General features: G+C 41.4%; 1 protein-coding gene across 1 annotated transcript in view; it reads right to left on the bottom strand.

Annotated features, from left to right (window-relative positions):
- Positions 1 to 27583, bottom strand: part of LOC307182405 (neurexin-3-beta) — a 1521800-nt gene that overhangs the window by 888773 nt on the left and 605444 nt on the right. The window contains exon 8 of the mRNA XM_079913629.1: positions 6411 to 6530. Within this exon, the coding sequence (XP_079769755.1) occupies positions 6411 to 6530 (120 nt within the window). The remainder of the gene's footprint in view (positions 1 to 6410; positions 6531 to 27583) is intronic.

Here is a 27583-nt window from a genome sequence, read left to right on the forward strand (position 1 = left end):
CACCAGACTTGCATTTGTTTTTCTCTATTGGTATACAACTCAGGTGGCAAAAATTAAAGGAGGGGAGGGGATCATATTTTCTTGGGTCCTTAAACTGCAGTATCTGGGAGCTTCAACCAGATCACACCCTTGGACGCTCAAGATTAACTTCATCCCTTTGGGAGCATACACAGACCTAATTCAAAGAATCGCTCATAAGCACAAAAATCAAATTTACATTTTATGAGCTTCTATGTGGTGTTCTGACAGCTAATGACAAATCGTTCTCTTAATATAAGCAAAAATAAAATAATGATGTTGGTTAACTTACATATAAAACTGTAACAACAAAAATCAAAATACAACATAAATCTGCTAACAATTGAATAACTAGAAGAAAGAATCACTGTATAAAATTACTTAGTATTAAAAATTGGACTGGTCATGAAAATGCAAATTAGCATAACCTAAATTCACATGATCTAAAAACAATGAAGTGACTGAAACAAATACCCTATGTCAATTTGGCTACAGCTGTTCATACCAGGGCTGGAGGCTGAAAGCTGGGGCTGGAGTCTGATGGGGAGGGGAAACCACAGTCAGTCTCGATAAGGACACAGGAACTTAACTATGATGATGCCGGCAGTCCTACTCATTCTTATTTTAGCGTTAAAAATAAAAAAGATCAGTGATGAGAACTAAAAAGTGATAAAGGGGTGATCCCTGGTGAAGACTGGAGTTCAAAAAAAAATTCAAAGAGACAACTTTAAAGCTAATTGGGATCTTTTAGAGAAAAACAGATAAGTTTATAGATAAACCGGCCCCTAGAATTGAGGGGTTAGGAAATTCTGCTCATTAGAACATGAATTTCATAAAGCAAGAAAATCATGTAGAGTGTTGACTGAGCTTTTCAAGAAGAGCTTGAAGAAACGCTTGGACAAGTAAGAGAAGGGAAGCTAACAATGAAATTTGAGAATTTAGCCCAGGGATGCAGACTGATTTAAAATTCAGGATAACTCAGAGAGCTTCAACTTGAAGTTGGTGGGGTTAGGGGGGCAGGCAGGGGAGTGAAGAAGGTGACCAAATTAGAAAGGGGCCAAATTAGAAAATGAACTAGCTTCACTGTGTGCTAAAGGAACTCACTTGGCTGCAGACAGAGATGCCAAAAAAGATGTATGCTGCTGCACCTGGAAAATGCACTGAAGAGATTGCTGAAGTTTGAAACCTGTGCCTTTTTAAATCTGTGTATCACCTAAGCAAAATCAATAACCAGGAACCTTTTCACTCATCTCTTCTTCTTTTAGTCATTTCAATAAAATAATCTTTATTATGGTGTAGTGTGTAATGTTAAAGTTATAATAACACCATCAATTTAGTTGTATTATTCTCTATAATATTCTTAGGTTTCTCAGGCAGGTGTTACCAATCTGCTTTTTGTTGTTGCTTCCCAAAGAATGAATGAATCAATCAATCAATCAATTTATTTATTTGTAGGAGACGTCCCTTTATAATTCTGTTTTATTTTTTTATTAATTTTTATTGGAGTATAGTTGCTTTACAGTGTTGTGTGAGTTTCTTATTGGGACCGACATATATACACTACTATGTATAAAACAGATAACTAATGAGAACCTACTCTATAGCACAGGAATCTCTACTCAGTGCTGGGTGGTGACCTAAATGGGAAGGAAATCTAAAAAAGAGGGGATATGTGTATACATGTGACTGATTCACCTCACTCATCTCTTCTGAATGCTGTCTTAAATTAAAACTTCCACTTAAGGGGAGAATGTATGCATACTTCACAGCAGCTGCTTTCAAACTCTGGAGGAGAGACGAGTAACTTGGGAGAAACGTAACAAGCAAAAACCAAGACTACTGAATAGTCTGTATGCCAGGCATCATGCTAGGCACTTTATAACCGCCATCAAATGTCACTATCACAATAAAACTGTAGAGAGGCACCATTGTCTTGCTTTAGAGGTGAGGACGCTTTGCTTAGAGAGGTTGAACTTCTATCAAAGTTCATACAGGTAATAAATGGTAGACCCCCAAATTGAACACAGGCATGTTTCAGTCCAAAGCCCATATCTTATCTTGTACACTATACTGTTTCTGGAGAAAAAGCTTGACTCATTCCTTGCATTATTGCCCAAGAAAAGCTGTAGGTGGAATTTAACTGGTGAAATTTCTATGCAGAAACTGAGATGAGTTCACACTCCTTTTCAGTGGCCAAGTATTACAGTGTCATTCCATCTAACTCATGGGTAATGTATCCAGCCCCTTCCCCAGAGCAGCCATGCTGCCTTGACTCCTATTCACACATTCACTTCCATAGTTCACTGATGGCCAGCAAGCAGTTTACAGACCAGCCTGACTCAGAGTACTGAAGTTTGTTGAGAACATAAACCCACTCAAAATTTTGGCCAAGTTCAAGCTGTAACTTCCCCCACAAGGCATTAGCATATAGTGGATGAGCATGTAGGCTCTGAGGCTTCACTGCCTGGGTTCATAACTTTTCTGTGCCTCAGTTTCCCTGTGAAATCAAGAGGAAATTATCAGAGTTAAATGTATCAGTACATATAAAGTACTTAGAACAGTGCCTGTTAACTATTACTAATTATGCAGCTTTCATTTCTTTTCCTTTCTCTGAAGTGTGTTAAGAATTTCCTGGTGACTTCATTTATTGCTTTCTCCCTTTTACCAGAACACAAGCTCTTTTTAAGTAGGGACCACGTCTTGCCTCTTCTCTATGCCCAACAGGGTTTGGCAAAGGAGCCCAGGCACAGCAAGCATCCCTCACATCTGCGGAAGGAGGCTGTACTTGAGACATCTGCTTTGGAGTCACCACTAAGAGCAGGCCAACACTGAGAGCTCAGCAAAGACACCGGGAGAGGCTTAGAGGAGGCAACTTGACCTCCCTTGGCTCACAGACATGGGGAGAGAAGTTAAGAAGACTTGAAGACTTAAAAGCCTTAGTAAAGGATGCACGTTTTGCCCACAGTCCTCCAGCTCTACCACTCTCACACCCTTCTCTCCTCGATATCAACATTTTTCAAAAGTACATACTGTAACATACTTTAGTAATTTAAAAGAAGTTCTGGTGCCAAATAAATTGGGCAAACACTGCATATGTAATTATTGATGATGAGCAACGTATATTAGCATATTAAAGGCTCCTAATAGGTCTTTCAACTAAGAATTCCACTTCATTTTGTTTAACCTAACGTTTTCCAAATTGATCTCATCCCTTTTTTTTTTTTTTAATTAACGTGAGAAACAAGTTTTTTCTTGGAAAATGATTTTTACAGCTTGACGCTGTACATGCTATATAGGACGAGGGAAGGAAAGGAAAAAGTCAACATGGACCAGAGGAGTCAGAAGAGAGGTGAATTTCTGTACCAGCAAGAAGTTCTAGGTGGCGCGGGTGGTCCCTGCAGTGTCAGGCCCTAATGCTGAGGAGCTAACCCAAGGGAGGTATTCTTTTAATTTACTTTTAATCATAGAAATCCAGCTCAATCAATCAATCCTTAGCTGTCAACTGAACTTAATATTTTTCCAGGAACACGTTATATTACAATAAATGAAAACTGCCAGGCCGAGGACTATTTCTTTCCTTGCTTTAGATTTCTTATACATCTGACCTATTCTTTGTATCATTTCTACAAACTAGCTGAAAACCTGACCTCCTGGGCGACTTTAAACAGCATGAAAGGCATTACTAAATAAGCCAATAAGACACTACTTAATAACCTGAGGACTATGTGGTTTTTAGTTTCATTGCCTGATTTTATGACTTCTGTGAGCTAAAATTAAAATTCCCAAACCCCTTATCACTGTAAGAAGCAATCCAAGGTTGTGGCTCATAAGCAAAACAGCTCTTTTCTTCTCCCAAGTTTCTTTATCCTTTTGGCTGCTTTTTTTCCATCAGCAGCAAAGTAGGGGGAAAGGCAGAGTACGAAACAGCTTCATTCATTTCAAATATCAAATTACTGGATGACTTGGGCATCCATGGTTTAATCCTGCCTTTTAATTATTAGTGGTAAGAGAAAGCACACTTATAATTACCTTTACTGTAAAGCTTCTAAAAAAGAATAATGACTGAGGGAGGCATTACACATTCCTGTACCCTCAGTCCTGCAGTTCTTTATGACTATAGATTTAATGGTATATAATTTCCCTATGGAAAGAAAAGGAACTTGCTGTCTGGAAAGAGCAGGGTGAGGTCGCCATCTAGTGGCTGTTTATTGAAAACACGCTGCAAATAGCACTGTTGGCTTTACTGGGCTAAACCCAGAGCAGGCATGAAGGGACGTGTCGTGTTATCACTGCTGCCTTTGCAGGCTGCTCTCTGCATTCTCTCATGCGGATTTCTTGAAGAATTAATTCAGGTTGGCTGTGGGTTCTAAAGCTTACAATCATTCTGCTTATTTTCATTACATAAAGCTAAGTTACCCTTCAGGCATAGAGAACAGCAACTGTTATCTCCCACTACTAAGTTATGTCCATGTACAACTGGAGGATGCTGGCTAATCACTGTAGTTGTCTGTCTTCTCTTTAGGAGGGAAGGGGTTGGGTACTGTTGTGTACCTACCGAAATGTATTCCTCACCTCACCCCAATCCAGTCCACTGTATTTTACCTACAGTGTAAGACACATCATTTTCTTAGGATGAACTGGGAAGTCTGACAAGCAGCTTGACTTGGTCACATCACACAGACATGAATCTAGAGCTTACGCACACAACTCCCTCTAAGTTCGTGTCGCCCTTACGTAAAATGACAATAAGAACACTTAAGCTGCGAGGCAATGGTGCGCTCCAGAAGATTACAGGAGTCAATATGTGTACAAGGCTAACCCAGCACCTAATGCCAGCTGGGCACTGGCTATATGTGAGCTCTTCTCACTCCTCCCAGACTCTCCTTCTTGACTCACGCACACCCATACACACAAACACACTCTCACCTGCACAAACACATACATGGCTCACTATAATTCCTGACTCCAGGAGAACAGAAGCTCAGGCTCACGATTATAAAATTAAATTACAGAACCCAAAATTGCAGAAACTTTATTCTGAAAATAGTCTTAGCAACAATTGAATTTCAAGGTGTAAAGCATTTTAGTGACAATGACTGTTAAACCCGAAGGCTCCTCACTCTAACCTGTCTTATTTACAGAAGAAACTGTAGACGTGGCTTAGGCCACTGACTTCATTTGACAGGTCCAGAAATGGTAAGTGACTTTCCCAACATCCTGCAGAGAATCAGCATCAGGGTCCAGGTGTCCTGACACCAACAGCGTTCTGCATGATACCCCATCCTGCCCCATGTTTTCCCTTCCCACATGGACAAGAAGTCTGCATAACAGATATGCACTGCTCTCAAATACTGGAGAGTAAAAATTTTAGAATGCAGCATGTAAGATGCACTGAAAGATGCCTTCTCTCTTCTGCCCTAGATCTTATTAAATTATCCATCAAATTCTGCCCAAAGATCTACCTCCCTAAACCACTCCAGATTTCTCCAGCCCAAACTGATAATTGAGAAAATTACCTTCCGATTGACAATTATAACCTTACCCACCCAAATTAGAATCTCATTATATATTCCTTGTCTTATTTTCAAATGCCCGAGTCCTATCTCATCTACAAAATTGGTTCATTGTTGAAGGAAACAGGTAATTTTGTTTTTCCCTTTTATCTTCTACAATCCCTAGCACATTCCTGAAATATAACAGGCTGTCAAGAAATACTTATTGCTTGTGTGAGGGTCTGAATGTTCCTCTACATCTGTATGGATTCACTCACTTACTCCTTGCCGTCCTAGAATGTAAATCCCACCAGACCAAGGACTTGCCTAATTGTCCACCACCACATTCCCAGTGCCTTCTAAAGCAGTGCCTAGTACAGAGTAGCTACTCAATTAATAATGATTAAATAAATTATTAAATAAATGAATAATTATTCAGCACCTTCTAAGTATCACTCACTTCGGTACTTACTTGTACCTATAATGTTCTGAATTTCTGGTTTATCCGTCTCCCTCTACTGGAGAGAGACTCATTCAAAAGGGAAGGACTGGCACTTTGAAGGATGACTGATAAGCGGTTTTTGAGTAACTGAATAATAGAAGGATCTGTAGAACTCTACGTCTGTTCTCCAGACACATACTCTATGCCTAAGGAGAGAGCCCCATCAATATGTAACCACCATAGGGGATAAGTTCTGTAACACAGATCAATGAAAAGGGATTATGAAAATACAGAGGAAGATCTTCTTAGTCTTACCTGAGCCTTAGCCTTACCAGAGAACAAGACATGTGACTTCTGTTTAGCAAAATACAAGGTTTCCAAACACAACACTTCGCTCACTGAATGACCAAGAGGAGTCTGAGAGCAAAGAGAGACAAATTCACTCCAGCTGTACTCACCCTCGGCCACATCATCGTCCACGGTTAACTTAAGGCTTTTTCCTCTCCGCACCACCCGAACGGTGTGCCATTCGTTGTCATTGAGCTTCTGCCCCGCATACAGGGTCTCTGGTCCTTTGCCTAAGGGCAGTGGTAAGTGCCAAAGTTAGAATCAATTCTAAAAGTAGTGTTCACGGCATCAGCGTTGTCAAAGCCACACTGGTGCACATGACCCAGCAGCATTCAAGGAATCGTATCCCCCCAGAGCCCATCTGAGTTTCACTGATCCAACAGGGTCCTCCACGCAGTCCCCAGGGCACAATCTCAACTGAATCATAATGGACAATAACAAATAAGTGCCCTCCTTTATCTAAAGGTGCAAGATACTTAAAATGCCAATGGCAATAAGCCAACATTTACAGGAAGCAGTAGTCAGCTGTCATTTGGTTTCCTAAAGTCTTAGACTTCAGATGCATTTCTTGAAGATATAGGAAATTCATCATACATTCCTTTAGAATCATTTGGTCACTCAGGCATAATACACCAGTCTGGCTTTTGGAGAGTATCCACCAATTCGATGAGAAAAGAGCTATGCTTTTAACTTGACATTTCCATTAACGCACGGTCTTACCAGAATTCAGTGACCACAGAAATCACGACAGTAACCGTTACCATAATAATAATGTCAAGGCTTAAACCCCATTATAAATAATGCTCCTGAAGGGAATATGATGGGCCCCAGGGCTTATTCATTGTTCATCATCTTCCAAAAAGATCCAAAGACTTAAAATATGAAATAATGCAAAATTCCAAAATTGAACCTGTTTAGGTCAAAAGAATATTCAGTAAAACGTGCCACTAAATAAAGGAATAAACCAAGTTGCCTCAAAAGATTCATGATCAAGATGCTCAAGATGGTGTTCAAGTGAACCCTAGGAAGAATCAGGTGCAACAAGGACTTAGGGTATTTAGGGACAGAAGTTGGCAAGACGAACACTGAGGCACTGAAACATTTCACTTAGTAATGAGGGGGAGTGGAATATGATGTTTCACTCGCCATTGAACTGAGATTTAAGTTGAAAAGACAAAGAAGATTGCATAGAACCAGAAAACTTAGAACAAGCTTGCTCTCTCTACATAGATAGCTGATCGCATGCAGAAGGATACTGCTTAAATCTTCCTACATTAGTCGGTCAATATATGTAAAGCCTTACTTCTGGAAACAACTTGCAAAAACAAAAAGATGAAACAGGTAACTGGGCAATACATCTCCAAGGATGGTATGCATCTGAAATATTTCAGAAGACTACACACTTGGCTCCAACAGGGCCAGGTACATAGTAGGTGCTTTAACGAGTGCTTGTTGAACAACTGATGTCTACCTATGTCTTTACTTCTTTGGAAACCATCAAATAAGGTCAGTATACTTTTATCTAAGTAATTTTGAAACTTTTATTATATATCTTTCCTTAACCACTCTCCCCACTCCTCTACCTCCAAGACTGAAGATGTTATATATCGTTTAGGGGAGAAAAGAAAAAAGAGTATCATTTGGGTAGAGATCTTTTAAGCTAAGTCATTTTAAATTGGATCCTTTAATTTTCAGTAATTAGTATTTCTATTAAGTGTTGGTTATAAGAGTTATGACAGTAGCTGAAGTTTGGGGAAATTTCCTTCTTGAAAAATAAACAGTCTTTCAAAGTGGAAATATTTCTTTCAATCACAATGTATTCAGCAGGTAATTTGTGTTTAATATTTTTCAGAATGTACCTATACCCCACGTGCAATCCATAGTTACAAAACTCCTGAGAATTCTGTGAAGAAACTTAGAATGGACCAAATACACCCAGAACTGAGTAATGATGCCGTGAGACCAATGAAAAAAACAATTCTACAACAAAAGGTGTAATACACAATCTTAGCTTCTCTTTGTGGGCATTCCTGTCTTTCATATTATCTAAAATGTATACACTGTAACAGGCTTTTCCCTACATTTCAACTGATTAGATAGCACTGCTCCTCATCTCATTAAATTCAGGTCTATGAGTGATAACAACAGCAGCACACTGTGTGGACACTGGGAGAAAATGGACCCACATCTTGTGGGTACTTTGAAGCAAGAACAGATGTTCTCAGAAGAAACAAATCTGCCTTTGTTTTTTAATGTTTTTATCCTCTTTATTCTACATGCAAATGCTTCAATAAGAAAGAAGAAAGTAAAGAAAGATGTAGAAAATATTGGCTACGGAGGCAGAACTGCTACAAACATAGGCTATTTCAAGAGCTCTTATAGGTGGCATCTGTTCTTTAGACAATTTTCACACATCGCTTAATTTTTAGGATTGGGAACAGATAAGAGGGAAAAATACTAACACAAACACAATCCGTTTTAGGACATTGTTACATTAGTGGCGTATCAGCCACAGAGATGGAAAAACAAGCCTTGCCTCAGCCCAGGTGTGGTCAGTGCTGCTGATATTCTGCAGGTACTTCTGGGCTCCTTGAAATGTCCACTATGGTCAGACTGGAAATTTGACTCTAAAACTTTAGGATGTGATGGTCTGTGACCAAAAATGTGAAAAAAAGAACTGAAACCTCTCATACCCTACTGCTTGATCGCACTTGACCTCCCACCCACTAACCCTCATGACTCTAAGAGTAGAAAAAAGATTCACACTCATCTCCATAAAACGGCAGGGAAATGAGTATTGTTTGATATTTATTTTCAAGCAATAAATAGAGAAATCTCAGTGAGCTTCTGGAAAACTCTCAGCCTCCAAAAGTGGAGAGTCAATGGCATTTATCTTTAATCAAGCGAAAAGGTCAATTTGTCCTACTAGAAGGAAAATGTGGTTTAAACTCAGCTGGAAACGTTCACAGATAGAGGGGAAGGGCAAATCTAATCTGTAGCCTAAGCATAAAAATGGATTGATAAGTGATGCAAGATGCAGACACAAGCTGAAAGTTGAAACATACAGATGGATAGGTTTTAGAAATAAGAGGATTCAGTTTGGAACAACTCCTCTGGAAGATTCAAGCACAAAGCATCAGTAAAACAATGAATGTGAAGAGTTCTTTGCTGTTAAGTAAAGGATGGTCCAGGTAAGAAGGAGGAAATCATTTTGTAAGTTGAGATTTAAAAGGGAACTGGTGAGAACTTAAAAAAATATTATCAAGGCTATCAATTATCCAGCACCGTCCTTTTTCTTTTTAGTAGCTAGGAGAATTATGATCTGCAATTGGATACATATTGGACGCATGTATTAGATGCATGTTTCCTTCTTTTATAGTTTAAGTAATCAAGATTGATCACAAAACAATCCTTTGATTCCCGTTAGGCTGCTTAGATTCTTAATTTTGATCTAAATACAGAAAACTAATAAGTGGTCTGACACCCTGTAGTTGAATTTCCCAGGTAATGACACCCATGACTGGAGTAAAGAAGCAAACTTGCAGATGAAGATTTCTGGGATGCAGCAGTCTGTAGCAGTGGAGCACTGAATCATTTGCTATTGTAGGACAGAGAGCCTTCAATGAATCCTCTGGGTAACACCACACAAATGCCCATTCAACACAGCCTCACTGCAAACTCATGTAGTATCATCTTTTTTAGTTAAGGCTGGTCTCACAGAAGATCCTCTGATGAACAGGGGATAGAGAATGAGAATCATGGAAGAAGGACACAAACTAGACTGTTTTCTTGACCTCTCCTACAGTAACCCCATGGAAGCTGGAGCTAAGAATAAGATCAAAATGAAAAATTAGGAGAAAAGTACCCTTTGAGAGAGAAATCGTTGCTGATTGCTTGGAGGAAGATGCCACTGAGATATGAGCAGAGTGTTCCCTCTTTCGGCAGATAGGGAATGGAAGTATGTGGGGAAAATCTACATTTGAGCACTACTAAAGGCACCCACCTTCACAAGGTGGACTTTGGATTTTAATTATTTTGAAGCTATTTAGTTGTGTGTTTTTTCTTAAACAGACTGTTCACAATACCTGAATTTGTTATTCCCCCCAGGAGCAATATAACCGGCAAAACTATAAGATACCCAAATATCTCGTATCTCAATAATCTGTCAATATATTTCTAAGACCTGCCCAAACCAACTAAACCAGATGGTTTTGCTCATATGCAGGGAGTAGAAATTCCTTCCATGTTCCACAAAGTGCTATTTCTAAAAGTGGGTGGGTACCATTTAGAAACTTTGGCGGGAGGGGTAGGAGGGACTAAGGAAGCAACACCTGCACCATAATCACTGAACATCTTCCTATTTGTGCAGGAAGGGAAAAGGGAAAATGGAAAACTTGATTTCTCTTGGAACTATGGTTTCACATGAATCAAAATTCCTACAATGCATTAAAAAAGATGAAATTCACTCCTTTAGAGAGGTATAGTGAAATGCATGTGATTATACATCTAAATGACATGGCAAATAAATACACAAAATGATGGACCATGTTAGGTTTAAAGAACACCAAAAATATTTAAAAAGAGAAAACTTACCTTATTTCCACCAGCACCTTAGGTCGGGCAAGCTGAGCTGTGACAAACATTTTACTAAGCCTATATATAGCACCATATATTTTATGAGTCTTCCTCTCCAGAGAGAATAGATTCAGCAACTAAAGCAGGGGTAAGGAGGAAAAGAATGGGACTAAAGAATAAGGAGGGTGGCAGGGAAGTAGGAGAAAAGCATTTTATTTGTCCCCCAAAATTTCATGTTGTGCTTGTTTTCTTTGGGCTGACAACCCAACAGAGAGTGAGGAGTGTTTTGTTTTGATAATACTTGTTTTTGTCAAAAGCATTCATTTTCTTTGAAAAAAAAAATTAAATCATATTTACTTATAGAGCCTGTTTGGTGAAATATTTCAAATAGATCATTTCATTTTTTACTGGACCCTTCGGGACTCAGGAAGAGCTGTCATCTCTCCTACAATAGATGCAAAAAGCAGAGGAGGCTCTCTGGAAGCCTTGTATTAAGAAGTCTCCCAGTGAAGTATGTGAGAAAGACAAGTGAGCCAATCATTCAGCTTGAGCCCATACACCCTCCTGGAGGCCTGCGTCTAGTTAAAACCCACTGAAGACACCAGCGATATGTATTGGGCTTGAAGAGGTCCATGTCCCACCAGGCCTGCCACATGCAACATGTTCGTCTCTGGGCTGCCATCCCTTTCCCTGTGGCTCATTCTCTACTCTGCCCTTCCAGGTTCTGATAGAGTCCTGTTACTAACACCAACCACATATCACAGCGTTTACTCACACATTTAACAAATGGTAAAGGAGCATCGGCTTGGGTGCAGGCACCAGTCTAGGTGTGAAGGATGAAGAGGCGAACAAGACAGACCAGGTGCTCGCCCTTTAGAGCCCACAGGCTAGTCTGGGGCGGGGGGGGGGGGGGGCAATGAAGGATAAAATACAAATTGAAGAACATGAGATCATTTCAGATAGGTTGGGTTCTATGAAGAAAATACAACAGGGTAATACGATGAGAAGTAATTGGGGTGGGAGTGGGAATAGAGGATTGGCTACATCACAGAACGTTCCAGAAAGGCCTCTCTGAGGTGACATCTCTCTTCTGGCCCTGTACCAGGTTGGACGGAGAGCTATTAAGTGAGATGGTACATCTGAGAAGGAGCGGAAAGAAGTCCCTTATGTCTGCAGAGGGACTGTGACAGGAGAGAAGATGGCAGCGTAGACAGAAGCCAGATCTAGGGGCCCTAGAACCTGAATGCTGCTCTAAGTGCAGCAGGAGGCCACTGGGAAGTTTTCAGCAAGGGGATCATAGGACCAAGTTTAAGTCTGAAAACTCACTCTGGATGCTACGGATGCACTGGCCCAGAAGAGACAAACAACGGAGACGAGGAGATGTACTAAAAGGCTGTTAAAGGCAGGAAATGAAAGTGACCTGGTCTAGGGAGGTAGCAGTAGAAACAGAAGTGGTGAGGTCTGTGATGTATTTCAGAGGTGGGGTCGACAGCACTTGGAGATTGGTTTGGGAGGTGGGTTGGAAGTGGGAGAGAGAAAGAGAAGAATCGATGATGACTCCCAGATTTGGTCTGGGAGCCTGGGTGACGAAGGCACCTTCAACCGAGATAAGAACGATTCCAGAAGAAGCAAGACATGATTGATTGATCCTATTAGCCAGGGGAGCTTACCTCTGTTACTTGTGTCTTTCCTACCTAGCATCAGTCACACTTGTTATCATCTCCTGCCAGCTTCCTACTGACGAGAAGTGTGAATCAGAGTTCACTGCTTGCAACCTTGACACAAGGTTGCTGGGTTAATGTTATCTTTCTTTCTCTGACTCTGTCTCTCTGTCTGTCTCCCTGTCTCCCCTCTTCTTCCCTTCCTTCTTTTCTCCTTTCCTTTCTCCCTTCCTTCCTTTAAGAAAAAACATGCTACTTTTGTAATCCCCAACAGCTAAGCAGAGTATCTTACACCAAGGAGGTGTTCAACGTACTAGAAAAAAAAACAAAAACTAGTGAGTGAATAAATAGAATTGAATGAATTAAATAACAAATTAGTAGACAGGTTGAGGGAGGGAGAAGAAATGGAAGGGGAGCTGAAGAGAGTTACAAATTATTTTAGCAATATAGTGAATTGGACCAATTCAGGAAGATATTCAGTACAGAAATAAATACACTTAGTTGAATTAAGAAGTGAATACGTAAAATTGAATGAACAAATAAATAACAGAGTAAATCTGTTGAAGGTAGAGGAAGAGAAGGAGGGGAAAGGAGCATAAGAGACCTGAACATTGCATTTTGTGAATTAGTGAATTAGACAAATCTGAAGCTAAAAGACACCAGGCAGCAGATATAAATAAAGACACTACCTTTCCTTTTAAACATATATATATATGTGTGTGTATATATATATATATATATATTTTTTCCCCCCCAGCCAAAAGACAATGCATACTTCTGGGAAACTCACATGGGGATGAAGGAGGTACCAAGTACATTCATACACGATCTTATTTAGGTTCATAATATGAGGCTGATACAGTTTACCCAACTTTACAATAAAGAGGCAGGGCACAGCACCACAAGGTCAAGGTCACACAGCTATAGGACTCAACCCCCAGTCAGTCCGTCTGCAAAATCTCTCCACTGAGCCTCATTTGTTCTCACAGTTCCATCAAGGTTACACTCCCGGGTCGTCTCAGTCCAGGTATTTGAGGAGGATTGAGGTGTGCCCAGGTAAAGGACATGGAGAAAATCAGAACACTGCCTAATATGAAACCGGAAATCTAATTTGGGGGGTTAATGAAAAGTAGGACCTGAGTTTGCTTTGCTTTTTCAATTTCCAAGGCTAGGATCTAGTCCCAGCATATAGGACCTACTAATAAAACCAAAAGAAGTTAAAAGTTTACACTGGAAATGTAAGTGAAGGGTAAATATGCCACTGTATTTTGGTGCACCAGCAAGCGACACTTTTGGTGTCCCACATTGCGTCCTGAGCCAACCTCAGATCTCAGCCACAGAGGCAGTGGGCAGTTACTGCTACACACCGTCTCACACACAGTCTGACAGTCCCCACCTCAAGCAGGGCCAGCTCTCAGGTCTTCTCAGGCTTCTCTGAAGCCTTCCTTATCTGCACACAAGAGCAGCAAAGTGGGGTAGTGGGGCTGGCAAACAAGGGGGATGGAGCTCATGGATAAACGTCCCAGTCAGGCAGACAGTTCTTGGAGGTGCTCATCACAACACCCTCCATCTGCCCCACTTCCATGTGGCTCACGGCAGAATCCTTGACCATGGACGCTTGCATTGGTGTTTCTTCCTTCATGCTCGTATCTCTGCTCCTTCATTCCTACTTTTGGGATCCCTCCCAAATAAACCACCTGACCCAAGTCCTTGTCTCAGACTCTGCTCCCAAGGGAACGCAGACTACGATGAAACATGTAGCACTTGATCCCTTCCTCCCTAGTAACTTAAGATGGTACAACCACCCTGTGAGGTGGGTGATACCACTTACATGATGAGCTCCAGAAAGGTCAGGTGACTTTCCCAAGGTCACAAGGCTATTATATTATGACGTTATTAAATCAAGAATCCAGGCCTCCTGACTCCACGGATAGAGCTCTTTCCATTAACCTCTAGCTGCCTGAAGTCTTTGAAGTCCAGGGAAGACAGGGGACAGTGGTCTGCTATCAGCACTGAGGGCAGACTTGGGGGCTATGGTTGTAAATTAGCAAATAGTGACCAAATGCTTGAGGTTGTGAGAAAGTAGCATAGGTCTCTGAGGACCATCTCCGGGCTCTCTGCTGTGAGGACCCATGAGGACCCGTAAGGACCATGGAGGGCTTTTGAGAAGGTGAGGTCACCATCATTCCTAATTAGCTTAGGTCTGTTCAAGATAAAAGTTAAGAGATGTGGTCTCCATACCCACAGTCCCTTCAGGCTCTAAGTTTTTAATAATTACCACATCCCAGGTGGTGGACTTTATTTTAAATATAAAGATATAGTCACTGGGTTTTAAAAAGTATCCCCAAAACAAAGAGTTCTGTGAAATGGCATTTCCGTATCAATCCCGTCTGCAGCACCTCCTTCCCACAACAGAAAGTAATAAATCTAAGGTAAGAATAGGAAAGGAATGATATTTCCAGCCTATCTCCTTGGAATGATAATTACAAGGTCTACTGGCTTATGAGATGGATGACATTAGCTGATCACCCACTGTGGACACGGGCAACTGCCACACAGAATGGTCCTATCAACTGGGTGGACCCTCTTATCCTTTTAACATCTGGTTTGTGCAACTGGGGGATCCAGGAGGTTGCATTAGCAGAGAGATCACTCTACTCTGGTCCCAGTTCACTGAGATGATGATCCTTTTCCCCCCTAAAATAATGTGTATGTAGGTTTGAAAACATGAGAAATGACAGCTCCCCATCTCACTAGAAATATCATCTCTTTATGGTACTCACCAAAATAAAACTTGCAAGACAAGCACAGAGAGGAAAAAGAATTAAAACAAGAGCATTAACAAAAATAGATCGAGTATTTTAATTCAGATGTATTTGTCTCCCCTTAAGTAATGTAAATGTAACAGACTCCTCATGCAGCAAGCATGGCCTTGGGTCAGACGTGCAAAGTGGCTACCCTGGCAAACATGACTAATTTCCTTGGGCTGTCTTTGCACCTTTGTGCAATGCTTTGGCTATGGTATGGACATGAACTTCAGACTGCTGAGTGCTTTATCCATGTACCCTGAATTCCTGACCCAACTGGGGGCATCAAACAAAAGGAATTGTTACCATTGGAGAGGGTGAAATCACCACCCCACTTCCAGGCTGTATAAAGGATGATAAGTTTAATTGAGAGGTTCACTACGTGCTATAAAGCATTGTGGAAGTTTCTGGGGGTGCAAAGATGAAAAAGACACATTCACTGTAACCAAGGAGTTCAGAGCCTACTGGAGCAGTTGAACAAATAAAAACCAATTGTGTGGGAGGAATGGGTATAGAGGTTTGCCCTGGGTACCCTGGTGGTCGGGTGCTTAGTCTATCAAGAAATCTGAGTCATTAACTACCCTTTTCTCTTCACATGTGTTCATGCAGGACCATACAGATCATATAAGCCAGAGACCAAGACCTTCATTTCTATATTCTCAACTCTAAATAGTACTATCTTTGGCATGCACAGTGGATCCTCAAAGTTGAAGAGTGAATGGATAAATTTCTTCTTCTTCTTCTACTTGTATTAGACTCTGTTAATAATAGCTAATACGTATATTTTACTTACCGGACACTGGTCACTGGACACCAGTCTAAGTGTTTTACTAATGAATTAATACATTAATCACATAAAGTTGTTGTGGTTGATTGTATTGTTGACAATATTTGCTGCCCCTCCCTATCAGCCTTTTCCTAAATAGGTCCATCCTCTCTGGAGGATTATATTTCCTGTCCCATTAAGTCAGACATTTGGTGTGGCTTGCTTTATAACCAAAGAAACATGAGAAGCGTCTTGGGCCGCTCAGAAGGTTTATGAGCCATCACATCACGTCATAAGCTCTCTTTTCCCTTTGCCACAAATCCAAGATGTGACACATTAGGGCTGCTTCTTCAGCCAGGGTCCAGAAACGAAGAGAACGTGAAGCTGAGCTGTAGCAGAGCCATGACGGACAGAGCCAGGATGATGCAGGGAGGTGTTTTTGGCTGAAGTATAACTGAGCAGAGCTGATCTATCAATTTCCACACTTGAACTTGAGGAAACCAAGGCAGAAAAAATTTCAGTCAATTCTCCAGGGCCACATAAGTAACCACTGCTGGGATTTGAATATGGCAGCCTGGTTCCATTTGCCCTTAAGGACTACACTATACAGCCTCTATTAGCCAAGGGGAGAACTAAGGATGGCTAAGGATGAATTCTCACAGTGAAACATTCTACACATGCCCTCGAGGAAAAAAATACAAAACTATTAAATCAATGCATACAATGGAAACAACTTTAATTTCTGGGTGGACAGAAGACAAAGAAAGGCAGAGAAGAAAAAGGAGGCAAAATAAAATGGGACAAGAGAGAAACATACAGAGAAAATGACAGAGGAAAGAAACAGATTAAGAGAAATCTCAATGTTTGTCAAATTGCTCAGAGGCAAATCTCTCTTCTGGAAAAATAAAACTCTTAAGATTTTTTTATTTCTAAAATGCTGCCAGAACACAGAACAAACAAAAATGTTTAGAAGCATGTAGTTTTTGGAAATTATCTGGGTTTTTCCACTTTAATAAAATATACTCCTCTGTTTGTGATCTATACAGGATGACAAGAGGTACATCTCACCCAGGGGGATGCCATTTAAATGCATGGAACGGTCCTGTCATTTTAACTTTCAGATTCTCCAGCGCTGTTAGGAAATAATTTAGGCCAGTGGATCTCACATTTTAAATGTGGTAAGAAGCATCTGTGGATAATGTTAAGAATTCAGATTCCGGGACTCCAGACATTTTGCTTGTCTTTTGCCAAACTTTATTTCTCTCCTCAACTCTGTTTTCCTATTTCATTTTTTTCCCAGGTTATCTCCTAGACATACCTTATTTTCCTAACCCCTTCTTTCCTTTGGTAAAGAGGAATGACCTCTTAAGGACATCACCACCCAGTTCTGCAGGCCATTAAGCTAGCAGTCATCCTGGACTCTCCTTTACCTCACCTTCTGCACCCAAATCATAGCCAAGCCAGGCAGTTCTATCTCCCAGGTACTGCCTGAGTCTATTCTCTCCATTACCTCCCACCCCTGCTGCCCGAGTTCTGGTCTCCCTCTGTTCCCCCTTTAAGGGGGCAACTTTAGCAATACCTATCTATCAACCTTTCACACTCTGGTCAGAACTACTATCCTTCAACAGAAATTTCTTCATGCCAGTTCCTACTTAAAATCCCCAAAGGCCACTAAATGTCTAGGTACAGTGAAGGCATACAGAGTCCTTGGGGATCTGGCCCCAGCATAAGTTGTTATAACCTCACTTCTCACAGCAAATATAACACACCAACTGCACCACCTTGCACCTGGTTATTTCATCAGCTTAACCCTAGGCATTCTCAGAACCTAACTAAAACATTGCCACACCAAAGCCCTCCCCACCAAATTCCTTAAACTCACTATAACTCTATTTTTTTTAATCTGTAAAGGATAGTAACTACCTCACAAGGTTTTGTGAGGATGAATCAAGGTATTATGTGTAAAACATTTCATAGTGACTAGTGCCTACTACACGCTAAGGGAACATTACCTATCTTAGCGATGGCGTAAATATCTTTCTCCCTACCATGTATGTTATCATGAAACCCACATTCAAGGCCTGAAGTAGAAGCCCACAGCAAACTGAAATTTGAACAGTATCGTATGATGGGAGACATGGTTAATGCAACGCCGTCCCATCACAGAATCAACTTGGAACATGACACCTGCAAGCAAAGCGATGGATTTCATGAAAGTTTCTTCTCTTTCTCCCTCCTCCTCTCCTTCCCCCTCTCTTTCTCCCTCTCCCCCTCCTCCCTTCCTCCGTCTCCATTATTGGTTGAAGAAGAACCAAAAACACTTGCTGTTTACAGGCTACCTAGTATGGACCAAGCACACAATTTTCTATATCCCACTTACCTCTCATAAGCATAGTTATCTAATACTGCCTGAAATTTGAATTTCTCATCCTATTTTACATAGAAAACAACTGAGGCTCAGAGAATTTAAGCACCATGAATAAGGTCACTTAGGTTGAAAGTGGCAGAAACCAGGTTCAGACATGTATTTCTGTGACTCCAACGGCAGTGCTTTATTCAGACACCTCAACTTTTTCCTAAGCCAATTATTTTTATTAGCCAGTACGTTAGTGCTTGAGATAAATTTCAGTGGCTATTAAAATAATATTGCTTATAGAGCATTTAGAGCTATTGATCATTTTCTTATAATACTGTATACCCTTATCAACAAGTGTTTGGCAAAGAGACGTTTTAAAGATATCCTCTCAAGATACTGATTTTTGTTTCTTTTAATCCATTACTAGGAGTTCTCCCCCCATTCTTATATATTTGGAAAATTCTGGAGAACCAACTTCACTTGAAAAAATCATTTCAAATGCCGAATTCAGTGTGCTTATGAATTCCTTTTCTTCCCAACCTTTCACATCTGCCATACGGGTACCAGAGATTCTCCAGGTCTCATTTACTAGTTGTGGCTCCCATGGCTGGGGACAGAGGCTCAATACAAAGACAGGAAGAGTCAGAGACAGGGCTGCTGAAGGTCACAGGGAGAGCTGGGATGAATCAGTCACAAGACTGTTGGAGGCTGGTGACAGGCTAGCTGGTGAGGGAGGAGGAAAGGGTGTTCTGAGGAGAGGAACTAGGAGGGACTTGGGAGAGAGCTTTGCAGGGTACATGGTGGTCCCATGCCTGGAGGAAGGAGCTCTGTCCTACTGGGGTGACTCTTCCTAGACAAACCTATGCACTAGCTCCAGAGCTACACACACCCTATCAGCTCCTAATCACACTGTCTACCCAGATGACCTTTTACTTGGTCAACATTGGACCAACATTGGTCCCCTGTAGCTAGAACACAGCCTCGCAGTTCTCTCTCCTACTCTCTGACCCAAAAGCAAGCTCTTTCCGATTTTCTAACACTAAACGATGCGTCCTTTCTACACCCCTTTTGCTAATAGTGGGTCTGTTAGAATACAAAGCACTGAAATAGGGTCCCTGTCCATTTCAGAGGGTGATTAGACAGTCCCAGAGACGGCATAGGGTTGCTAGGGTGAAGGGCTGCGCGAGAGTTGTACGGATGATGGGGCATGAAATAACTGCTACACTTTGTATTGGGGCTTAATATTTAATTCTCACAGTACTGTGAAGTAAACATTGTGATCCCATGTTACAGATGATGAAAATTAAGGAACAGCTAATAAGCAGATCCAAAGCCAGGTTTATCTGAGTGTCAAGCCTTCATTCTTATACTAAACTGCCTTCTGGATGGATGATGACTGTGAGTGGAAGGTGGACCAGGTGTAATGACCAATGCTGCCCTGCAGGAGTAGTAGTGGAGGTTGGGGGATGCACCCTGGTAGGAGAACCAGAAATGCTTCTTTGAACTGATTCTCAGGCTGCGTAAGAATGAGGGTGAGTAGGTGGGTGAGGCAGCAGGAGAATCCCAAGGAGGGACATGGATGGGAAAAGATAAATGCCGGTGGGCCTTAGATCATGCTTCTGGGGGAGGGACATTTGCATATTGGGGTATTTGATTATTCAGTGAATTTACATTGACTAGGACATGTGTTAATATTTGTGGGAACTCAAGAGTGTCCCCTCCAGTTGGATTTGAGGTGGGTCACTCTGGTCTCAATAACCTTTCTATTTCCCAATGATTTTGAGGTCAGTGGGTGGCTGCAAACTCCATGTGGCCAGAGACTGTGCCAACCTTTTTTAAGTTCTCATCCAAGGCTGAGATGTGGTCATTACTCAACACGCACTTATATGAATGTATATAAATGCAGCTTATGGACACTGAAATTCAAATAGTGAATCAATCAACATGCTCTAACATGGAAATAGGGGAGAAAGTGGTTATGTGATATTACATCTAATTATCCTGTTTGAAGTAACTTACACTCCAACTGCCTCATAATCCTAGCTACGATTCATACAGTGCTGTGATTTGATCCAGTTCCCTTGGGACCGGTGGAAAGACAAGTTCTACTATACAGGTTCGCACACAGCAGGTGTCCAATGGATTAGTGCTACTTGTTGTTATTATTCATTTATAAAAACATATTTAAGTGATTTTAAAAATCAAGTAACAGGAATAAAAAGTGCTTTGGATAAAACACTCAAAGGAAGAAATGAAGGGAAAGAAAGTCCCATAAGGACTGAATTTTAAAATGACAAGTGTAAAAACCCTCCTCACTTCAAGAACAAATATCCCCCCGATGGTTGCACAGTAACATTCATTTCTTTCTTATTAAATATTCATTAACTCAATAACTTGGCAAATACCACTCATTTTTAATATGCAGGGCTTTGGCTAGTGGCTGGGGATAAAAGGAGAAATATATTAAAAATCCCTGAATAGGGCTTCCCTGGTGGCACAGTGGTTGGGGGTCCGCCTGCCGATGCAGGGGACACGGGTTCGTGCCCTGGTCCGGGAAGATCCCACATGCCGCGGAGCGGCTGAGTCCGTGAGCCATGGCCGCTGAGCCTGCGCGTCTGGAGCCTGTGCTCCGCAACGGGAGAGGCCACAACAGTGAGAGGCCCGCATACCGCAAAAAAAAAAAAAAAAAAAAAAAAATCCTTGAATAAAACTTACTCAGAGTCTCATGGAGGACAGAGTAGTGTAAAAAATGTAATACGATGTTTTCAGTGCTCTCATAGTAGCATGAGCTTCTTAACTTTAGGAGCACAGTGAGAGGGAGCGGGTATGTGTGTGTACACGTGTTTGCCTTTTGGTCTGGGTTTGGAGTTAAGAAGACAGCTTAGAGAGTAAGTCAAGTAAGAGAGAAGTCAAGTAAGACTTCTTAGAGAAAGCAATGCTTATGCTGCGTAAAGGATGGACAGGAACTAGTGCTCCAGGTAGACCAGAGATGGAAGAACATTCTGCACATAGGCAGACCTGCAAGAGGTTGGCAAGTTCAGGGAGTATGTGGTGTTCTATGTGGTAGGGAAGTGGAGGGCACTTTAATGAGAGGTAGGAGATGAGTCTAAAGAGTAGTAGACTGTAAGGACCTTTATGCAATAACATGAAATAAAATAAGATTTTTTATTTTATTTTCTAGACCAAAAAGACCTCTTAAAATATCTTAACTAGGCTGCAATGTGTGTCTGCTGTATTATTTAGGATTATTCAATTTTCCGATAGATTACAATAAAAGCAAAGGGCTAATAAAACTTATAGAATGTATTTAGTATAGAGAGCAAATGGTAACCTCTGACACCTGTTAAACAAAGAGAAAATAAAGAGAGCATATGTATTTTAAACAAAGATAAAATGGATGGACCGGAGAGGTACTTGCCCATAGATAGGGATGGAAGTACCTAGTAAACCATATATATTTATAAAGCTCAGACCTTGTCTGATTGACAGCTATCACCCCTAAATTGGTCAACTCATTAGTGACATTCATTATGGCCCCATTATTTCTCCACTTGAGACACACAGATAAAACATATATGTGGTCGTCAGGCTAACTGGTGAGCTATAGCTATAGTGGCCAGACTTATTTGCTCTTGTGTCTCCAGTAGGGCAAGCGTGTGATGACCCCAGCTGCCTTCCAGCTGCTGTAATCCCTATCTTAAGCTCAACTCTGGTCCTTGTAACCACCCATCAGCAGGAAAGGCTGATATGGCAGAGAGGGAACAAACTATATGAACACTGTGGGACCAAGGATCCAGGTAGAGCAGTCTTACCATCCTGCTTAGTGTCCTAAGTGTGACCATCTGCCTGATCGTCTTCCCCTTGCTTTTTGCTGTGCACTTTAAGTGATTTAATGAACCATGTGATTACACATCTTAATTTGGTCTATGAGCATTTCTGTGCCATGACCCTTAGGGCAGCCTGCCTGAGAATACTTGGAGTATGAAGATGATTTCCCACATGCCACAGGGACTGATACGATCAGATTACAGTTTTAGAAAAATCACTCTGGCCCTTCAAGTGTGAAGTCTAGAAGAGGGGTGAGGCTGGAGGTAGAGACCAATTCCTGAATCCCTTTGCCAGCCAATGAAACGCAACTCAGATTTCACAAAGCAAGGGTTAGATGAGAACTAGAGGCTCTAGTCCCACAGCACAGAAGAAAATGTCCGGAAGATCCCAAATCTTTACTGTTAAACCAAAATAAACTCAAGTCCTAAAACACCACAAAGTCCATACAAAAACCACTTAGAAGAAGAAAAAAAGAAACAATAATTAATGTCAAATAAAGGCTGAGATTCCTCCACATCCACCCAAGGTTATGCACCCTTCCTGGTACACAGATGGTGTCAGGAGAGCTTGCAGAGTTAACGGCCCACCACGATTACAACACAGTTCCATAATCTCTCCTGCAGGCCGGCAAGATACCCCGAAGAAACTGAAACCAGCACACTAAAAACACCAGGTGAAGGAAATGGCCAAACGATAATTCAAATGCCTCGCAATGAGTGGTGAGCCGGAGGGCATGGCAAAGAACGTTGGATTTCAAGCTAGCCAGACTTGGCTTCCCAAATTCCTGCTCCATAAGTACCAGTTGTGTGACCTTGGACACACACCTAAATGTCTCTGAGCCTTAACGTCTTAGAGTTGGAAACTGGTAAGAACAATCGTTTCCATCAAGGGGCTATGGTAAAAAACATACGAGATAGCACAACGAATGTGTCCAGCTTGTCTAAATGTGACTGTTGTACTCTTATTTCTTCAATCTCTGGTTTATCCCAATGCTAAAAATGTATTCCTTTAAGCATCCTAACACTGATGTTATGTTGCTAAGGAAACTTTTCTAGAGATAACCAAGGCTAGCATTGGGTCATTTAGATTTAAGCACTTAGGCTTTGAGGAACTCCAGCAAATTCTCCTCCCTGGGGAACACTGTTCAGCCGTGAGCTTTGGGATGTCTTAAGAAGCTTACAAATTCCTCTCACAGTGAACTCAACTTCAAGGCCACTGTGTGAAGCCAGTATTATTTACAAGTGCCTCAGAGATGGAAAATTTCCCAGTGATATCTTCCATTTTAAAGTCTATCATAGTCTCATAGAACATCCTTCTATTTCTCATTTTTTCTTGCATTTCTTTTTTAAAATTATGGGTTTTCAACCTAACTAAAAACATCCAATTTTTGTTAAATTGTGAAAAGGAGAAGATGAGTTTGCGAGGCTAAATGATACGATGTGCAATTCAGATGGGTAATTTACCCAAACAAGGAAACTGAGAAGCCCAATTTCTCTGCTACTGTAAAGGAATATTGTACCAGATGAGCCCCTGCAGTTTCAAAGCGGGATGAAATACATAGGAAAGAAGCATGTTGAACAGCCAAGGCATCACTTACAACAAAGGAAGGGTAGGTACACGCCATTAACATACTACTTAAGTATAGGTACCGCCAAAATATCCGTGGAACAAATCTGTAAAATCGAGATGAGAGAACTCTAGAAATCCAGAAGGTGACCTGAAGATGATCAAGTCCAGTCCTATTTTATCTTTGACGAGGGTTCAAAGGCACAAAAAGGTTAAGTGACATGCCCAAATCCTTAGAACTAGTAACAGAGTTTGGGCCCAGGACTCTGGGAAATCGCTTAAGTGGCCTCTCTATGAAGACACGAGTAACTCTTCAGGGTAACCGAGGTTGAGAATATGGAAACGCCTGATGGGAATGTTACCAGGAATGTTTTCTTTTAGAGTGAGGTATAATTGACATATACTAAACCACACATATTTAAGGTGATCAATTTGATAAGTTTTGACATATGAATAGACCTATGAAATCATTACCACAATCAAGTTAAGGACCATATCCACCACGCCCAAAAGTTTCCCTGTACCAGCTTGTTACCCCTTCCTCAGGCCCCTCTCTAGGCAACCAAAGGTCTACATTGTCACCATAGGTTTGTTTGCATTTTCTAGATTTATATAAATGGAACCGCACAATATTGTTTTTCTTCTGGCATCTTTGAGTGTGAACATAGTCCATTCCTTTGTTCTAATAAAAGCTCACCTTCTGTGAAAAGAGGTGGTGGGGCATATTTGACTTGCAGCCTGTAGTCTGTCAGCAGCTGCTCTAGCTCTAGAGCCCATGTGCTTATTTCTGTGCTGTACCCCATCCAGCAGAGGTCCCTGGAGGTACAATAGGACTGCTGGAGGCCAGACAAAGTAGGGAGGGCATTTGTGTTTGTGTGCATTGGGGAGCAGAGGGAACATGACTTACGAAGTGAGAGTTAAGGTAGGAAAGACAACAGATGATGTATAATGCTACGGAACTGGACATTATTCTGTAAACAACTGAGAACCTTTGGGGAATTGAATAATAATATTAAGAAGAGAGTGGAGTGGATTAGATGAAGACCAGAACAGACAGACTACAGAGAGACCACTGAATTTAGAAAAGAGGTAAATAATCCTGAATTTAAAATACTCTATAGGGGCTTCCCTGGTGGCGCAGTGGTTGAGAGTCCGCCTGCCGATGCAGGGGACACGGGTTCGTGCCCCGGTCCGGGAAGATCCCACATGCCGCGGAGCGGCTGGGCCAGTGAGCCATGGCCACTGAGCCTGCGCGTCCGGAGCCTGTGCTCTGCAACGGGAGGGGCCACAACAGTGAGAGGCCCGCGTACCGCAAAAAAATAAATAAAAATAAAAAAATAAAAATAAAATACTCTATAGCAGAAAGAAATAAGTAAAGGGTGTGAATAGAAAAGAGAGCTAGGTGATCAGCTGGGTGACAGGGTTGGGGGCTGGGAGAGGGGCAAATGAAGGATTACTTCCATGTTTCCAGCCTGCTTAACTTGGTCTTGCCACTTATTTTAGATGAAACAAAGAAAGATAGATCTGGGTTTGGAAGAAACACTGATGAGCTCTATTTTGTACGTCCGGAGTCTGTGGGATATACGTGTGGGAATGACTAGGAAGTAATCAGAAATGTGAGCTCAGTATTCCAGAGCCAGATGGAGAGGATGAGGGCTTACATACTCGCATACACATATCCACAGCCCTTTGAGTCTGAACTAGTTTTCTTTGATCGCTGTCACCTACAAATTGCCAAAACCTTCCAGTGGCATCATGAGTTGTGCCTAATGATGTCATGGGAGCCATGGTTGGTGTTTTTCAAATTCTTATCAGAGATCCCAAGGCAGAAATTGATAAAGCACTGTTGTCTCAAAACTACAGTGACTGATGGACCTTTCCTAGGTACCTGGGAGACTTAGGCATGGGGAAGTACATGAAAGTGAGTCGATGTTTAATCCCACTGTCTTTCTCTTCTTCAACCAGCACCCCTGGATCTCCACCACCACGATAACCTACTGTGGATTGAGGAGCCTGGAGGGAAGGCATCCCCAGAAGAGTTGGAGCTGCCACGGTTTGTGATCTGCCCCAGAGCTTCCTCCCCAGAAATAGCACTCTGCTGGGCCAAGGGGGGACGTTAAAATGCTTTAGAGCATCATGTGTGCAAGGACACTTTCTGGGATCTCTTCACATGTGTCCCCTTCCTGTCATGCACAGGCACTTGCCTGAGCTAGAAATAGACTGCAGAGGGACAATAAATTTAGCAAGGTCCCTATTCAAAGCCAGCAGTTCAGTGGTTTGCTTTGTTTTGTTTCTTGTTCTCTGGTGCCCTCCTGTGTTCTATTCTCAGATAACACTTGATTTACAAGATTTATAACACTTGATTTAAAGTAAGTTCAAGTACAAATGACTCTTCCTTTGAGAGCATAAAAAGACCACATGACCATATCCTATAGGCTTCAGTTTGTTTCAACAAATACGTTTCCATATCAACACTGTTTTAAAACAGTAGAAGACAATCCCTAATGTTTAACACATTGCCTGCCATAAAGTAGGTGGTCAAAAAATATCTGTCAAATGAGTGAAGGTCCATTAGCCACAGAGTTAAATAAGGAAATCTGTTAAGCCTTTTTGGTATATTTTATTATATAAAATTTATAGGGAATTGCTGAATTGCTTTCTTTAGCTTGGGTTGTATTTGTACCTACTTTATAAACTGCAACAACCACTATAAAGGAAGAGTCCACCATTTATTCTTTCACGCATTCCTTCATTCAGATATTTATTGACTTTGAACTATGAACCACATTCTGTTTTAAGTGCTAGGAAGTCAAAAAGGAAGATACAGTTCCCGCTCCCAGGAAACACACAGTCTAGTGGTAAAGACAGAAAAGTAACCCTGACATTTCAGCACAAGTAAAACCTGCTATAATAGAGAAATGCTTTGGCCGTCTGCCCATCACAAGGGAGGGACAGATCATTCAAATCACAAATATTTTATGCTGCATACTGCAAACTCCGGAGCTGCTTGTGGGCTATCTTTCCAGCCCCACAGCTAGATTTTGAGTCCCTGCAGGGTGAGTTGGTAGCTCGTATTTGTACAAGCCAGCCATCTCCAAGAATTCTGATGAACACATAGAAGGTACCCAGGATTTTTAACCTATTCACTGAACTCCTCTTAAATTGGTTTCTACATCATTTGACAATAAGAACATATAAAGCTGGAAGGAATATGTCAAAAAGTATTCCTGCATCCGCCTGATGCCTGGGAAGTTAGAGCTGAACGTTAAGAATTACAAGCATATGCTCCTTGCTTGCCTCTCTTGGTCACATCTAAGTTGCTAAATTCAGACACCACTTTCCAGCCACAGTTCACAAATGTGTTCACTCCTTTTTCCTACCCTCAAGATACTTGTCCACCCGACTGCCCTACATCTATATCATCAGCGCATTCTTTCTGCAGGAGTTGTATCATCCGGTGATCCTGGGATATTTTATCCTTTGCAAGCAGACTCGGATTCCATATCCACTATTTCAGTAAAGCCACTAATCCACCTCATCCTCTTCTAGATCAAACAGAAAAATCAGACCCCTTTTCAACAGGGCCTGGGGCTAAAATCTAAGGCACTAGACTGCCGTCTTCCTTAGGCTGGAGACCTGCCTTAATTTTGTTCTCTAGAACTTGACTCCAAAAAAAATGTGCGTTCAAAAATATCACTGAATTCAACCAGAACCATGTGCTGAC

This window comes from Stenella coeruleoalba (genome assembly GCF_951394435.1).
Source record: "Stenella coeruleoalba genome assembly, chromosome: 2".
Taxonomy (NCBI): domain Eukaryota; kingdom Metazoa; phylum Chordata; class Mammalia; order Artiodactyla; family Delphinidae; genus Stenella; species Stenella coeruleoalba.